General features: G+C 38.0%; 1 protein-coding gene across 1 annotated transcript; it reads left to right on the forward strand.

The window, feature by feature from the left end:
• On the forward strand, positions 1-15145 carry scamp2 (secretory carrier membrane protein 2). The gene is made up of 9 exons (XM_044125495.1): positions 1-235; positions 4852-4926; positions 5559-5630; positions 8186-8297; positions 9088-9216; positions 10003-10162; positions 10667-10768; positions 12677-12797; positions 13810-15145. The coding sequence occupies exons 1-9, from the start codon at positions 179-181 to the stop codon at positions 13957-13959; spliced, it is 978 nt and encodes a 325-aa protein (XP_043981430.1). The 5' UTR covers positions 1-178; the 3' UTR covers positions 13960-15145.
• The last annotated feature ends 1372 nt before the right edge of the window (positions 15146-16517 follow it).

The raw sequence follows: 16517 nt of genomic DNA on the forward strand, positions 1-16517 counted from the left end.
GAAAATAAGAAGAAGAAGAACACATGACGCGGGACACGTCATTATGTCGAAATCTCAGTGCGCCTGCGCTTTCAAGTTCATTCGAGGAAGTGGGCAGGACGGGCAGATTCTGAAGCGACAGAGAAGAGTGTGTTGTTGACTTTTTCCCAGAGGATAAACGCCTCGTCGTTCTTCCAAAATGTCGGAGTTTGACACCAACCCCTTCGCGGAACCCAGCAACATTAACCCATTCAATGTAAGTGAGCGGTTTAATTACTTGTTGCTAGATGAAGTGAGCTCTTTCGTTACAAGGCTGCCAGCACGCCAGGAAACGCTACTGTAGCTGGGTGGGGGGAGGAGGGACGTATTTCCTCGCTTCTAGAAAGCCATTGGCCAACCCCGGAGGATTGACAGTTGCTTAGCCAATCAGCGCGGTACGTCGCCGGAGAAGGCGGTTTACCCTCAGAGTTGATTTTCAGGAAGTTAAACTGTAGCCAACGAAGAATGTGTGTCAGGCTATTTTAAAATTCATTGCCGCTATTACTATTTAGTTTCAAGTCAAATTCTAGAAATATTTGTAGCTTTAACACAAATTATATATATATATTTTTTTTTTTCATTTTGAAATTTGTTTATCAGTCAAACTTACAATGGTCATTTTCTCCATGTAGCGAGTTTCTAGCAAACAGGATGTAACATGCAGGTTAATTCACTACTCAAAATATGTTTAAATGTTGGTATATTTGTGTAGAATTAAACAGGTTGACAAACTCTCCAGACGTAGTGAATTGTATTATTATCCGTTGATCAGAAGTAGATCAATAAACCCACCAATGTTAACCAAAGCAAGAGTTTTTTTTGTGTATGGAAGTGTACTTATCACTGGAAACTAGTCCAATAACAGCATTTATTATTAATGTAACTTTTTAAAAACAGTGTAAAGGTTTTTTTTTCCATTGCTTATGCCATGTAAAGAAGTCTTTAAGGGAACTGGTGATTGAATATTGCATTGTTTCGATCGCTAGCAACATAAATGATTAACCAGGAAGTGAGGCTTGGTGGTGACATCGTGACCTCCCCAATTTATGCTACATGTGTTCCACGTTCTAATGCATATTCTACATTCTGTATAGATTGTAAGACCAATTAAAAAAGGTTTCTTGGTTGCTTTGTATGCATTGGACTCCATTGACATTTAGCCATGATACATGGTGCTGTTATGTAAAATAACACACATTTTTCAGATTTCACTGACTACGTTTAACAACCAGCTTCTTCTCAGTCTGTGGTAAGATTTTATTTGGGTTATCGGTTGGTGTGTGTGTGTGTATATACCGGTATATATATATGTATATAGATAGATAGATAGATGTCCAAATTAATCATCCAGGGTCTTGGTAGACCAGCTGCGATTGGTCAGCAGCAGTTGAAATGGGGGAGAATATGCATTTTTTTTTTACCTATGTGAAAAACTGAAAACTTCCCATATTGTTGGCCTTTAAACACATCAATGAACAGCATGCACAATTTTCACCAGTCATCGCAACTTTTCCGCAAATCTACGGTGATTGGTATTTCCTTCTTTTCTGACCAGTCACTCACTGCAACTCGGCTGAATTTTGACAAATCCCGATATTCATTCAATTTTCTGTGTCACGACGCCTCTCGAAAGCCGAGCCTGCAAGATAAAAACATGTGTGACGCTAAACCAGAGATGTTCCAAGTGTGGCCCACGGACCATTTTCAGGCCTCTGGATGATTTTGTTTGGCCAGTTGGTCCATGATCACAGAAAAAACCAAGACGATAAACCCCCCCGCCCCCAAATAAAAAGTTTTCGAAAGTTTGAATGCAGCAACTCTGTGAGATAGATACAGATTCCCTTTCTGCAAACTTCAAACGATTTGTTTTATTAAAAATATTGTCTGTGTAGTATATTAATTAGTAATAGGTTCAGAAAAAATAAAGGTAACAATTTTGGCCCTAATGGCAAAACGTTTGGATGCCACTGCGCTAAACGGTAACGTGACAAATACTGAACTCTTCTTTTGCACTTTGACAACTCAACATGATTTTATTTGTAAGCCATCTCGAGAAGAAAATGTAATTTACACTTTAAATATTAACTATGTTAAAAAACAACCTGTCACTACAAAAAAATAAAGCAAAAGAAAAAAAGCACAACCTTCTTGAAAAAGCTACCATAAAATCCGTCATTAAACACATCGCACATTTCTTTCTTTCTTTCTTTCTTTTTTTCAGGGTGGGGGATGGTTAAGTTCAGTTTCTGTTATCTTCTACATTAATTTTCCTCCTCAGAAATGTGTGAAAAATGACTAAATCACAAGACAAGCCGACACGTCACTCACTGGCCATGTGACTCCAAGCGTGAGCTCACGGCTCGCTGCAGCTGACACACCTGTAAACATTCCCGTCGGGAACGGGAGCAGTTCGTCTCTCCCTCCATGTGTTTGGAACGTCATGCAGATGGGGAGTGTGGCAAAATGAAAAAAAAACAAAAAAAACAACAGAACATTGTTTGGCTTCTTTTTGTTTTTAGAGTGAGCTTGTCGTTTTTGGACCAAGGAGTTTAAATGATTACCAAAAACTAGTCAATAACTAATATAATGTAAATGCTGCATTTTAGAGCCGTTATCAACAGTGTTAACCGTGTTAAATAGTGTTGAAGTAGAAAAGAAAGGAAGAAAGAAAAAAAAACTGGGCATGCTCTTGTGTGATTATAGGGCTCAGATGAAAACGGTAGCCAATCCTCTTTAAATGAGGACTAATGTGAGGCATGTAAAAACAACAACGACAAAAAAAACCCACAAACTGCAAAGACTGCAACTTTCTGGATGCTAAAATACATAAACCTCTCCTTGAACGGGACGGGCTGACATCCAAACATCCCCGCACCAGGAAGCAGGAATGGTTTTGATAATGCTCATAATCAGGGTGTGGCTGTTCCCAGTTCAGCACTACAGTAGGATATGTTAATGGAAGACGATATAAGAGCATAAAACAGCTTGTATGTGCCAGCTCAGTAATTCTGTTACCTGTGCCGGCCGCTATTTATTCAGCCGCTTCTCCACCCATCCACAAACACAGGTCACCGCTGACATCACAGCCAGCCTCCGCTTTATGGACGTCATAAAGTGTGACGCTGCCGTTGCAACATGACTGGATTCCAGCAGTTATTTTGACACGTTTTCTTCGTGAAATGTGATTTTTATATATATATTTTTTTTTTTATTTAACACCAAGAAAACCTCCTAAGCCAGGCCCTAGGGGGCGCTAGCACAGCCATCCAGCTGCCCACCTTGTCTTTGAATTGAAAAATATTTAAAGTCGACTGGAAATTTTAAAATAAGACCAGCTTTGATTTTAATGTTATTGGAAGACATTAACAACAATGCCTGACCACCAACTAATAAAAAAAAGATAATTTAAAGTGTTAACTTTTTTTCCATGCTTTATCTGTAAGTTGTCGCATTATTCGCTAAAGTTGTTGGCGTGTAGAGCGGTAAAACCAGAAGGCTGTTGCGTAGATCCGGTGAATAAAAGAGACACCTCGCCTCAGTCTGTCTGTGTGTTCACATACTGACCAAACTGTTACTGTTTCACCAAAGACATCCATTAACAGGTCACCGTTACTGGTGTCTAAACAAACAAACCCCAGCCTGGCGGGGGTGCAAGTGAAGCCTGGTGCCCCGCCAGGCTGATCATACACACTCAGACTAATGGCTCCATCATCAACATGTCACAGTGTGAGTTTTATGGGCGCGAGGAACTGGGAGTGTTGAGAACATTTAAACTCCCCGACTCCTCCAGAATACCAGAGGTCACGGGGTCACAGCAGAAAGATTCTTCTCATGAATAATTTTGGAGCCATAATGGGCTACGAGATTATCACAGGATGCCATCTGGAGTAAAAGAGATACCAGAGTTCCATCAAATGATTTTTGTCATTTAAAACAGAAAGTCAAATAATTATTTGGAGAGCTGACAAATGATGTTATTTTTATAATAGGACAACATTTGTGGATTTAATACATACACATAAGCAAAATATCAATAAACTACCACTGCATAGTAACAATAGTAAGCTATTGTTTTAATTTATTGATTTATTTTGACGATTAATCTAGTAGTCGAATGAAAAAATTGTGCTTAAGCTGGTAGTAAAATGCTAGTACAAACAATTCAGTTCTTTTTTTTTTTTTAAATAAGAAAATATTTGATCTCTTATCTTGCAATGCGACTCAAACGTCACTTTAGTCTCAAGTTTGAATTATGGGGGCGGGGGGAATTCAGTGCAAAAACAAATGAGAAACAAAACATTTCTTAAAAAATGTAACAAAAATTATTAACAAAAACCATGAGTTTGTTTTTTTATATATGTGAAGTTTTTGTGTTTGTCCCAGAAATGGCACAGAATTCAAACTTAAACGATTAAAGTTTTCTCCAACTCAAACAAAGGGCCTTTCTGTCCTTTTGTTTTGCGTTTGGCCAACCCTGAAACAAAAGCCATTTAATGATTACCGATACTTCTGCCAAAGCTAATGATTGACCTGAGCTTCCGCAGGTTCAGGATACAATAGCAAGAAGCTCTGATGGTCACAAATAGAAATCAATCTGCCATTTGGTGTTTTTTTGTTGTTTTTTCCCCCCTCTAAATAAGATATAAAAGTGTGTTGTTGGTTTTTTTTTCATCTTTTTGGCATCATACTTTCAGTTTGGTTTCACCGTGTTCCAGTCAGGCCTGCTCTAGTCAGATCTATTTGTTGATTGCACAGCAGAGTGATCAGTTTTGTGTATTTGTTATTGATGCGTAGTGACGTCTCTTTGTGTTTTTTTCTTCTTTTTTCCCCCAGGATCCTTCAGTCACTCAGGTGACAAACTCCAGCATTGAACCGGTCGACCAGTATAACCCCTTCCCCCCGTCCAATGTAAGACATCCTGTTTTCCTGTTTTGTTTAGTTTTAAGTTTTGTTGTTTTGTTTTTTTAAAAATGTCCCCTGAAAGTTAAGTAAAAATGTGGTAACAATGCGATTATCGCTCCTCCTCCTCCACTTCGATTGTTCCGTATCTAAATAGAGTCACGGAGCAGACGGAGTTGAATTTTCCACATTCTGTTCATAATATGCTGTAAGGAAATGCGTCTTTACGACTGTAGAATTAATGGGAATAGAATGCAATATGAAGTTCCTCTTAAAAATGTGTACACTGAAGTAATTTCTACCTGAGATGTTGTAAGATTTAAATTTCATAATTCCTGAAAATACTCTCCAGCCTTCTGGAACTCGAAAAAATATAAGTCGCTGATCCGTTTCACATTTCTGTGCGTTTTTGTTCAGATTGTTTTTTGCCGTTCTGTGTCTTATTTTTGAATTTGCTTGACTTTGCGTTTCCTCATCATTCAGTAAAATGAACTTCTCTTTTCTTCCTCCTCTTCTCTGGTTCTTCCTTATATTTGCCTTCACTTTTGAACTTTTTTCCATCCCATCCCTTAGCTTTAATATTTCCTCTTTGCATCAGCTGTCTATATTTTTTCATCTGATTTATTTTTTTCTTTTGTCAGGACTTTGCCGGCGCTCAGACCTCCCCCTACCAGCCGGCCGTGTTGCAGCCGTCCACAGAACCCAGTCCACAGGTGGGCACACGTTGTCGCGTTAGTCAGAGCTGGCCGACTTCCCTCTGTCCTGTTCCTGTTCACGTGTCGTCCACAGTTTATTAACACTCTAATTGTTTTGTGCAGCTGCTTCAGCTTTATCACAAAACAAAGCCACTCCAAAGCAAACACTGGAGAAAATAAAGTGAATAGAGATGGTGAGATGATGTCAACAATGTCTCACATTATCGCAGATTGTCAGGGTTGCAGGTTGCAATCCAAGTAAACCTTAGTTTACCAAGGTAAAGGTTTGTAAACCAAAGTTTACCAAAAGTTTGTAAACCAAAGTTTACAAACAGTTTGTAAACCAAAGTATTCAAAGTATTTACAAAAAGTGTTTATAAAGGCTTGTAAACCCATTGTAAAGGTTTGTAATGATTTAAAAAAACCTTTACAAACAAAGTAAAGGGTGTGCGTTAGGATAATATTACTCTGGTAGACACAGTAACTCTTTATAAACCTTTTCTTTGGTGTACAAAGTAGAGGTTTGTAACCTTTACTAAAGTTTGTAAACCCAATTAAAGGTTTGTAAACCTTTGCAAACCCTTTCTTTGGTTTCTAAATATTAGCAAATGTTTGTAAAATTTTACAAACTTTTACTTTAGTTTGTAAAAGTTTGCAACCATTACAAACAAAAGAGCCATTTTAAATGATTTAAAAAAAAGATAAATAAATCTGCTATCGAAGATATATGGTCATTTTTAAAGAACCAAAATTTTATTTCTGTTTTTAGTTTTTAAAACAAACAAACTAACAATAAAAAAAAAACCATTCACTGGAATGTTGCTGGTGAAAAATGATTTAAACAAAACAGCACTTCCAATGTAATGACAAATAATAAAACAAAACTGATTTCTGTTTTTTCCTTAAATGAACAAGTAAGAATGAAATTGTAATTTGAGAAAAAATCAAAACAATCTTATTTTTTAGCTACAACACAAAGATAAAATTAAATAAAAAAGGGAATCTGAAAGTAAAGTACCAGTCTTACCACACTATTATCAATCTGATATAGATACTGATTTGGTACCAGAGGTGTCGCTAGACTTTTTTGTTCTCTGTCATCTTGAGGGACGGCATTAAAATGAATTTTCATGTACTATTTTTACCTGTGAAATTCTAATCATATTAACATAAGCTATTTATGTTTGCTTTGTGGTTTTGTTAATATTCACCTTGTTGAACCGTGAATCCAGATAAAGCAGATAAATGCATCTAACTTTTTCTCCGTAGTGACACAAACCACTGACTGTGGACCCAATAACTTATAATAAATGAAATTAAACGACTCCACTTGGATTACAAACACTTCACGCGCTGCAGTCTGAAAGCACGGCCTCACAAATTCCTCCTGGTCGCATCTGCAGAGAAACCAGCGCTGGTTCATCAGTCAGTTGGATCAAGTGAACTCTGCGAGTTTTCACCCTGTGCGCTGTCCAGGCGTTGCCCTTTTACCAGGATTTTTTTTATTTTATTTTATTTTTTGCGTGTTTTTGCTTCTCCGAATCAGACAGATGTTACGTCTGTCGCGCTTCTGGGCGCCGCTCTCCTTCTGGGCGCCGCTCTCCTTCTGGGCGCCGCTCTCCTTCTGGGCGCCGCTCTCCTTCTGGGCGCCGCTCTCCTTCTGGGCGCCGCTCTCCTTCTGGGCGCGGGAGGGTAACGTCTACCAGCTCCATTTGTTAAAACCTCGGGGTGAGTTAAGTTTAGTCCATTGGTTGTGCAGCGCACTGCATATATTACGGCCTAATTTACTTCTGCACTTTTATTTATTTCCTCAAGATAAAATGTTGGCTCCTCTGTTTAGACTGTAAATGTATTAAGACAACATTGCATTCTCTTTAGTTTTCTCCGGTGTGTAATGGAGACTGGGATTAAAGGCCCCATTTCACCCAGAGGTTTGGAATGCGCCTCTGAACCAGACGCTCCAAAGCATCCGGTCCATAACTCTTCAACACGCTGTCAGCTCCGGGTCAGAAAGACACATTTAGTTCAGAGTCCATGAGGTGATTTTTCAGAAAGGATTTTTTTATTTTTTTAATATTGATTGGTTTTAGTTGTCTGTAATGTCTGCTCATCTGCACCAGTCAAGGTGTTAAATATAAATTTTCCCGTCGTTCACAAAAACAAAACAAACAAAAAACAGTCAAATACAGAAAATATTCTGTTACCTCTGCCGCCTACCGAGATGTGCTGTCTTTAGTTGTCTTTAGTTTCAGTTCTCAGTTCTTCCCTCTGACTAAGTCGGTTCTGAATCATTACACAGGTCTGAATGACGAGTCGATCGTCCGTTTCACATTGTTGCTTGTAAAACCTCCTGTTTGCACCAGATGCATGTGAAATTTCACACACAAGCTGCAAAAATCCTCAATTGTCCCCAAAATCCACTTTCCTTTTTGCCTCTTGTCGTGTTTGTAGAGTCAAGATTTTAAGCCCCTCTGGTTTTTTTCTTTCTCTCTCTCTTTCTTTCTGCTTTTCTTTCTTTCTTTCTTTCTTTCTTTCTTTCTTTCTTTCCTTCCTTCCTTCTCCATTTCCTCCAGGCGTCCGCCGCCGCAGCTCAGGCCAACCTGCTGAGGCAGCAGGAGGAGCTGGAGAGGAAAGCAGCCGAACTGGACCGCAGGGAGCAGGAGCTGCAGAACCGGGCCCCCACAGGTCCGTACAGACACAGCCTCCCCACTGCAGCAGCATCGCAAGCGGCGCAGTTTACCGAGACAGGAAGGCGTTGTGCAGCGTCTGCATTCTGCTGCAGAGAGGATGCTTGAGATAACTTTCACACCTGAGCTCAGGATATGAAAAGCTGCTCTCTGAGCCGTTGTATCTGAGCCATGTACTCGCCTGAAGTTCCCACTTAGACACAAGGAACGGAATAAATAATCCACCCGTTTCAAGACGACGGCGTATTTGGGTCCTCGTAGATTTAAAAAGAAAAAAGAAACAGGAGAAATTTTCTGCAAAAAAGTAGGAAAAAAATAATTTCTGGAAAAGTCTTGCAAGTTTTAGTTTCCAAATGTCAAAAACATTTGATTTTTGGAAATAAAAGTAAATCTCAAAGTTGTTGTTTTTTTGTTGTTGTTTTTTTTGCCTAAAATGTTCTCCTTTTTCTTTTTTCTTTCTCAGCCCTATCACCCTGTCCTAGTCACCACTATTCCATGTCTGTTGTCTTAATGCTGACCTGTATTATATTAGTTTTTCTGTACAAAGTTTTTTAGGTTAGCCAATCTTAAGGTTTGCACCCTCTAGTGTTTAAAATATGTCCTACATGCATGTGAAATGTTTAAATGTGTTTTAAAAAAAAAAAAAAAAAAAAAGGCTGTCAGAAGCGGGGATGGGTAGAGGAGCATAAAAATTGTCCTCTAGTGACAGTAGCAACATATTTTTGCTCCAGTAAAAGTACAAAGAGTATTTGATACAAAGGCTAATTGACTTTATTCTGTGTCGACAGGTAAAGAGAACAACTGGCCTCCACTTCCCAAGTTCTTCCCCATCAAACCTTGTTTCTATCAGGACTTCTCAGAGGAAATCCCCGCTGAGTACCAGAGAGTCTGCAAAATGATGTACTACCTCTGGATGTGTAAGTGTTTTACGTTATTTTTAATAATAGTTTTAGGGTCTGTAATAAATGAAACCCACTTTAATCAAAGAAATTGACAAAAAGAAGCAACGTTTTCAATTCCAAACCCCTTTTTGATGCTAAATTATTGACTGAATAGACGCGTGAGCTCAACAGCAAAGATATTTAGTGTTTCTAACCTATTATTTAGGTTATCCAACCATCAGATTGGTGCAAAGTGTTATTATACTCATTCAGCTTCAAAGTCTTAAACTCATGGAACTAATTTTAAAAAATGCTTCTCTGGAAATGTGCACTGTGGACGCTGACATTAGCATTGGGGGCCGTGTGCTGCTGCCACATTGAGAGGCTATTCTAGGCTAATAAGCTAACTCCTTTTAGTACAAGTTACACTCAACAATAGTCTTTCCCAGCATCCAATCGGATCATTTTTTTGAAGGATAAATGAACGTCCAGCGAGCCAAGAGAAGCGACTTTGTCGTCCATCACTGTTGTTGGCGGATGTCGCGTGTGCGTCAGATTTACAGGCCCATTAGAAACGAATTACGAAGGACTGGTGTAAAAAAATAAATAAATAAATAAAATCATTTAATTGTGTAAAAATGTTTAATGTGTTAAAATCAATGCAATTAATGAATTGAAATGAACACATAAAGTCCCTTATGTTTGTGGAGTCCCTCATTGTAGAAACCTGTCCTGGTGTGTTGACGCCCACGGTTAACTAAACACATTGAATGTTGTACGTGTTCATTGTTTGCTCACCTTGCTGCCTGTTGTTTCCTTCAGTCAACTGCGTGACTCTGTTCCTCAACCTGCTGGCGTGTCTGGCTTACTTCATCGATGACACGAAACATGGCGTCGACTTCGGCCTCTCCATTCTCTGGCTCGTTCTCTTCACGCCCTGCTCCTTCATCTGCTGGTACCGGCCGGTCTACAAGGCCTTCAGGTAAGCTCAACCACTGGTACGCGAGACCCCGAGGTTATCCGTAATATCAACAATCGGCAACGCAGAAGAATGCCAGAAGTCTTCAGACTCTCTCGCCAGGAGGTCACAGACTATCGAACCACAATCTCTCTGTCGCAGATGCCGGCGCATCCTTGAAAAGTATTAAATTCGTGTATCTTAAAATGAAGATCTCAAAATGTTCTTCAATTCATGTAACTTAAAGCCTGTTAGTATTATATTCCTCTATCTTAAATGAAGTTCATAAATCACAAATTTTTTGTCGTAGCAGGATTATTTCATCTTTTATGTGTAGTTTATTTCTTTTCCCTTGCAGAATTTTTTGCTCTGGCAAACATTTGAGTTTTTATAGTGTAATATTTTTGGGATCCTTTTCCTGTATTTCGCTCATGTAACAAGTAAAATAATGTGTCTCAAATTGCCTTCTGAACGCAAAGCACTAAGATTTAAGATAACTGGTTTATTTTCTGTCTTCTCGTTGTTTAGGAACGACAGCTCCTTCAACTTCTTCTTCTTCTTCTTTGTGTTTTTCTGCCATGTGGCCATCGTCATCATCCAGGCTGTGGGCATCCCCTACTGGGGAAACAGGTGAGAAACCGCGAAAACCACAATTATGGTCAGATGAAATTGATGAAACATTTTCATGGCTGCTGCCTGAGAGTCATGTTCAGGCTAAATTAAATTACTAATTTAGCTTTGCAAACGCAACTTTCATGAAAAAGTTTTTTGAAATTAGGTGAATGTTTTTGTACAGGTCACTGAAATAAATCGGTGCTAAAATAATTAGTTGTGATTAATTGGTTAATCGTGAATTAATCGTCAACTAATTTATTAATCGATTAATCGTTAACTGGAGTAAAAAGACTTAAGAACAACAAACTCAGAGCAGTAATGAAGCCAAAACTGTCCCAAAAAATGTCTAAATTTTGCATTCAAGATAAAAAAAACTCTTTCGTCTGTCAACACTCTCTACCCAGAACTCCTCTCGGTAATTTTAGTTTCACCCGGTTCAAATTCCGTTAATAAAATCTTCTATTGAGCACATTTTGCTGTCAGTTATGAAAAACCTGTTAACTCTACGTTTTATTGACATTGAGAGAAGCAGGAAGGGCCGAGCGTCTCACATGTTGAAGTTAAGAGTGCTTTAGCTTCAGGGGCTTCCTTTCCTACAAACGATTAATCGTTCCCTAAAGGAATGCTGTTATTTCTGTTTTAGGCAATAAAATATTTATTTTCTTCATCTAAACAAGGAATTTAATTATTTATTTACATCTCTATGTATTTTTTAATTTTGTACAAAAAAAAAGACTTTAATAAAAAAATTGCAGAATTTTAAAAATCAGGTTAACTGATTAATCGATAAAATAATTGATGCAACAATCAATTACCAAAATAATCAGAAACAAACACAGATGATATTCTGACCGAACACCGCAGCTGTTGAGATTTTCTCATTTGTTTATTCCAACATCTGCCACGTTTATGAAGCTCTTAAAAAATAAATTTATCATCAACTTTACTGTTTCTGTGTGTTTTTTCTTAGCAATATAAGATTTCACCAAATGTCCGGAAGACAAGAGTAATAGTTCTGCTTTTGATACACATATTCACACAGTCATATAACTGAAATGTATAAAATCAAATACGGTTTAATTGCTGCATTAAACATGTTTTAATGGTTTTCTGACTAACTCAAGTTCACTCATTTGTCCCTCCTCGTTGTCTTCTTCCTCCTCTTCCTCACCTTGTTGTTTTATGTTTTCTGACAGACTCTTTTCTTTCTGCAGTCTCTGTGTCTCCTGGTAACCCTGTAAGTTTCTGCTGCTTCTTTGTGTGTTTTCTCTGTTTTTGGGAGTTTCTGTTGGATTTATATTGTGGCGTAAAAACCTGGGACATAGTTGGATTCTACGCTCTGGACCAAATTGATTCTTCCTTCTCTTTTTCAACCTGGATATGAAAGTTTTGTTTTTTTCTGACCTTTTCTCTTGTTTTCACTGTAAATCAGTTCAGTTTGCTTCACTTTATTTTGGCAAATTACCAACATTACAGAAAGGAAACGAATATAAAATATTATTTAACAAATTCATAACTTAGCAAAATCGCGTCCCTACATCTTTGTCTGTTTTAATGATATCTGTCAAACGTCCTAGTGTTTAATTTTCACATGTAGATTGTATTTCTGTCACTATAGCCTGCAGTGTGCACAGCAGGTTGACTAATTGGATGCATTTTCAAGGTTTTTTTTACTTGAAATTAACTCTAGAAAACCACCAACATTTTAATTTCACCTTTCACTGTTTCTCCACCTCTAATGTCTCAACATCTGATTAAATTGGTGGTTGTTTTACCTTTTTGCAGGATTTTCTGTAAGGTAATTGCACCTTTAAAAAAATAAAAAATATATATATACAACCTAAGATAACACGTTTGTTGCTTGTTGGTGTTTCTGTGCTAAAAGTTAAGACCTAACAGCCGTTGTTTGTTTGGTTGATCCAGCGGTTGGATTTCTGCCTTCACTGAGATCGGCAACGGGAAAAAGGCGGTGGGAGGCATCATGATCATCGTGGCCTGCCTCTTCACGATCGGGGCCGTGATGTCCGTCGTCCTGCTGAAGATGGTAAGAGCTCGGTTTGTTTTAAACATGCTTTACCATTTCAGCCATATTTTCTTCGAACATTCCAACTATCCAACTATTACGTGGTGACCGTTCAGACTGCAAACGCTTTGCACACGTGACCGATTTAGTACCGCATGATGGATTTGGCTCAAATCGGATTTTTTGCCATGAAAAAGTTGGATATTGGTAAAAAAAAAAAAAAAAACCCAATCACATTTGTGTCGCATTTGCTGTTTTTTGTTTAATTTCTTTCCGTTGTTTAACAACTTACAGTCAGGTGAATAGAACTAGGCCACCATACGATAACCGCATGTTTTTATAACATTTTTGGACCGGCGCAGATTTAATGTCACTTTTGGCAATATGGAGAAATTTAACAAATCTGAACAAAATGCCAGAAAACTTTTTTTTTTTTTTTTTTTTAATAGATTGATTACGATTTACTCTGACAAACACTGGTGAACAAACAACATCATGGAAAAGTTGTGAAAATATTAAATATTTCTATGGAGACATTAGTTTTTGTCAATAGCTGAAATCTCCGTCCTCCAACACAAACACTCCCCGCTGCCTCGCGCCGCAGGTTGGAGGTGGAGACGGGCGATACCGACTTAGAATTTTATCGTAATATTGTCCAGTGCTAACGCGATAAGCGATGACTAAAACAACTATTTAATTTTTTTAGGTATCTGTATGGTTGGGACTGCAGTCCACAGCCTTCATCGCTCCACACAAATTCTGTTCTTATTTGAAACTTCAAGACGCCAGTAAAACTGCACATAGAGACTGTAGTTAATCATATATTTCAAATTTACTGATATTTAAAAAAAAAAATTGTTTTCATTAAAACGATAAATCAAACATCTTATTGTGGCAAGGCATTTATCACGATAAAGGAAAAACGATACGATAAATGGGGAGTCTGAGGAGATGATTCGATGCAGGTTCTCTGTTGTGGAGTTACATAATTAATGTCGTACCTCCAGTTAAGCCGTCCCTCTCTCGTCCTCAGGTCCACAGCCTGTACCGCCGCACCGGGGCCAGTTTCCAGAAGGCCCAGCAGGAGTTCTCCCAGGGCGTGGTCACCAGCAAGGGCTTCCAGACGGCAGCCTCCGGAGCGGCGTCCGCTGCCGCCCGCGGAACCTTCCAGGGAAACAACTAAAAGGCCGATTGAGCCTCAAATCAACGCTCACCGTAGCTTCTGGTTTCTGAAGCCGAGTGACGAAGTCCAGCTGTGTATGTGGGTGTGTGTGTGTGTGTGTGAGGGCGAGAAGAGCAGCTGAGGGGAAAGTCACTCATCAAATGAAAACTAGGGAGGAAGACACACAGGAAGATTAACGAAGTCCATTTCAGCATGCATCTGCTTTGTATATGTTGTTTCAACGCCTTTTCTGACAATGCTCTTATGTGTGTGTGCGTGTGTGAGAGAGGCCGGTTCCGTGTGGGAGCAGGGTGAATATAACTGAGATTAAGTGTTTTGTTTTGTCATTGATCTGACTTGTGTTTTGTCTCAGAATCTGCAGAATTATGGAAAATAAGTGTTTTGTTGTATTTGCTTCAACGTGGACATTACTGTAAATGTTGCTTTTGAATCAGTCAGCAAACTCTGTGGGGGTTTTACATGAAGGTAACTTGGCAACAGAAAGCAGAATTGCTAGAGCTCTGACGTAATTTCAGACTCTAATGCAATTTTTTTTTTTTACTTTTGATTGATTTCTCTGATTATGTTTATTAATTTTTAAGACTTCATTTCACCATTTTTGAAGCAACTTTGGCTGGATTATGGAAAAATATGAGATATTCCCAGTTGCACTGACAGCAGCTCATACGGTCCATTCTGATTCAGTCATTTAGAAGCAGACAGTCTGATCCAGGCTGTGTTCCTTTGTTTTATGACATTAACTCTGCTGTGAGTGGATTTTTCTATTTTTAAATGAGAAAATACATATTTTCTTAGCAATCAAAGCTTTCCAATAATTCGTAGCAATCACGGTTCCTTGACTTCATTGTAGATCATTCTTGTGCGTCTGTTTTGCTTGTTAGAACTTGCAGACATGTAAATTATGGCCTCTCCGCTGTACATTTCTCACATTTCCTATATTAAGAAGCATGTGTGTGTGTGTGTTATTTAATGTAATGTTTAAAAACCTCAATTGAGATGTAACTTTTGTAAGTATTTTTTTTTCTAAATATTTGCAGATTTCTAATTGTTTTTTCTTCCACTAAATAAGTGGCTGATACAAGATTTGATTTTTTTTGTCATTTTGTTCGGCATGGATGAATCGGTCCCTTTTGTATTTCAATAGTAAATATTGTCTCTAATAAAAATGCTTTGCTCTCATTTAAAATTGAGGTTTTATTCGAATTACTTTCCAAAAATATTCATGCCTCTTCAACTTTTTTTACATTTTTTTTTTCACATAACATTGTAACTGAAAAATTTCTATGAAGACCAGGAAAGTACGAGTAAATAGTCGGGAGTTATATAATACCCCGCCTTTAAAATTTGAAACAAGTTTATCAACTTTTTTGAACTTTATATATCATGTTATCAATTTTTTTTTAACCTGTCAGGAACTGTAGATGCGAATTAGCTTAATGCTATAGCTAATGTTGTACGTCAAATAGTGAAATATATGCTTGAGCTGTACAATGTGCCTTTTAAAATAATGTCATTACCTCAAGAACGTACCTTTACTAATTCATACATGTTTTAGGAACCTTTGAACCTCCAGTGGCAATTAATATTTAGTTATAAGGCTCCACGCGCCTCCATGCTAGCATTAGCAGCAATTAGCTCATCGTACTTCGCTCTTAAGCTCGGTTGTTAACTCATGGAGGAGCATTGCTGTGGTCAAAGAGGAGAAGCTGTTTAAAGAAGCAGCCAATTCAGATGTGAAGTCAAATTTATTTTATTTCGATACAAAGAAGTTTGATTGTGCTACAAAACGGCTCTTCGTGCCTGGAAATATAATCCAACAACATATTGGGGCCATGACACATAGTAAAAAAAAAAAAGTACATTTTCACCAAACATTTTCAGAATAATCTCAGCAATATTCTACAAAGAAGTTGGAAATTTCTAAGATTCAAAGGTCAAACTTTTTCTTAGCTGAAAATCAATTTCTGTGATTAATCTAAAATAAATTTCAGTATTTCCGAGCAAATCTCTTTGACTTTTCAAACTCAGATTTTTTTTTTGTCTTGAAAATTTCTGAGATTAATTCCATTTTTTATTATTACCAATAATAACACCAAATATGACGTTGTATTATCCCCACTCTTTAAAGCAGAGTTGGGTTATAAGATAATATCCCAAGCCTTGATTGTCTGAAACATTTCACACTAAGTGGATATGTTACCATAATGGCCATCCATCCAAACTGACAAGCCAAGAACCTTATCAGAGCGTCATGTTTAATCGTGTTGCTGTAACTCTGGGCTGTTTAGAATATTTCCGACACTTTTTGTTCATTGCCAGAGCTTTGCGACCTCTGTGTCTGCTGCGAGTCTGTGGAGGAATATCAATTCAAGCCGACGCTGCCACCTCAGCTCTCTGTCATTCCAGCCTGTACACTCCCATTTTTTTCTTGCATGTCAGACACAACCATCACTCAGACTGCTCAGCATTTTTCCCCCTATTGATAGATAATTATTGATTAATTGCAGCTTGCAACCCTGCTATATAAAAATTAAATTTCTATTTTTCAGAAGATGAAA

This window comes from Gambusia affinis, linkage group LG08 (assembly GCF_019740435.1).
Source record: "Gambusia affinis linkage group LG08, SWU_Gaff_1.0, whole genome shotgun sequence".
NCBI classification, from domain to species: domain Eukaryota; kingdom Metazoa; phylum Chordata; class Actinopteri; order Cyprinodontiformes; family Poeciliidae; genus Gambusia; species Gambusia affinis.

Bases quoted from the DNA above. Each gene is read 5' to 3' on its own strand.
- scamp2 (XM_044125495.1), top strand. From the start codon at position 179: ATGTCGGAGTTTGACACCAACCCCTTCGCGGAACCCAGCAACATTAAC. The intron at 4,927-5,558 runs GTAAGACATCCT...TTCTTTTGTCAG, and splicing joins ACCCCTTCCCCCCGTCCAAT to GACTTTGCCGGCGCTCAGAC. The intron at 10,769-12,676 runs GTGAGAAACCGC...TGGTTGATCCAG, and splicing joins ATCCCCTACTGGGGAAACAG to CGGTTGGATTTCTGCCTTCA.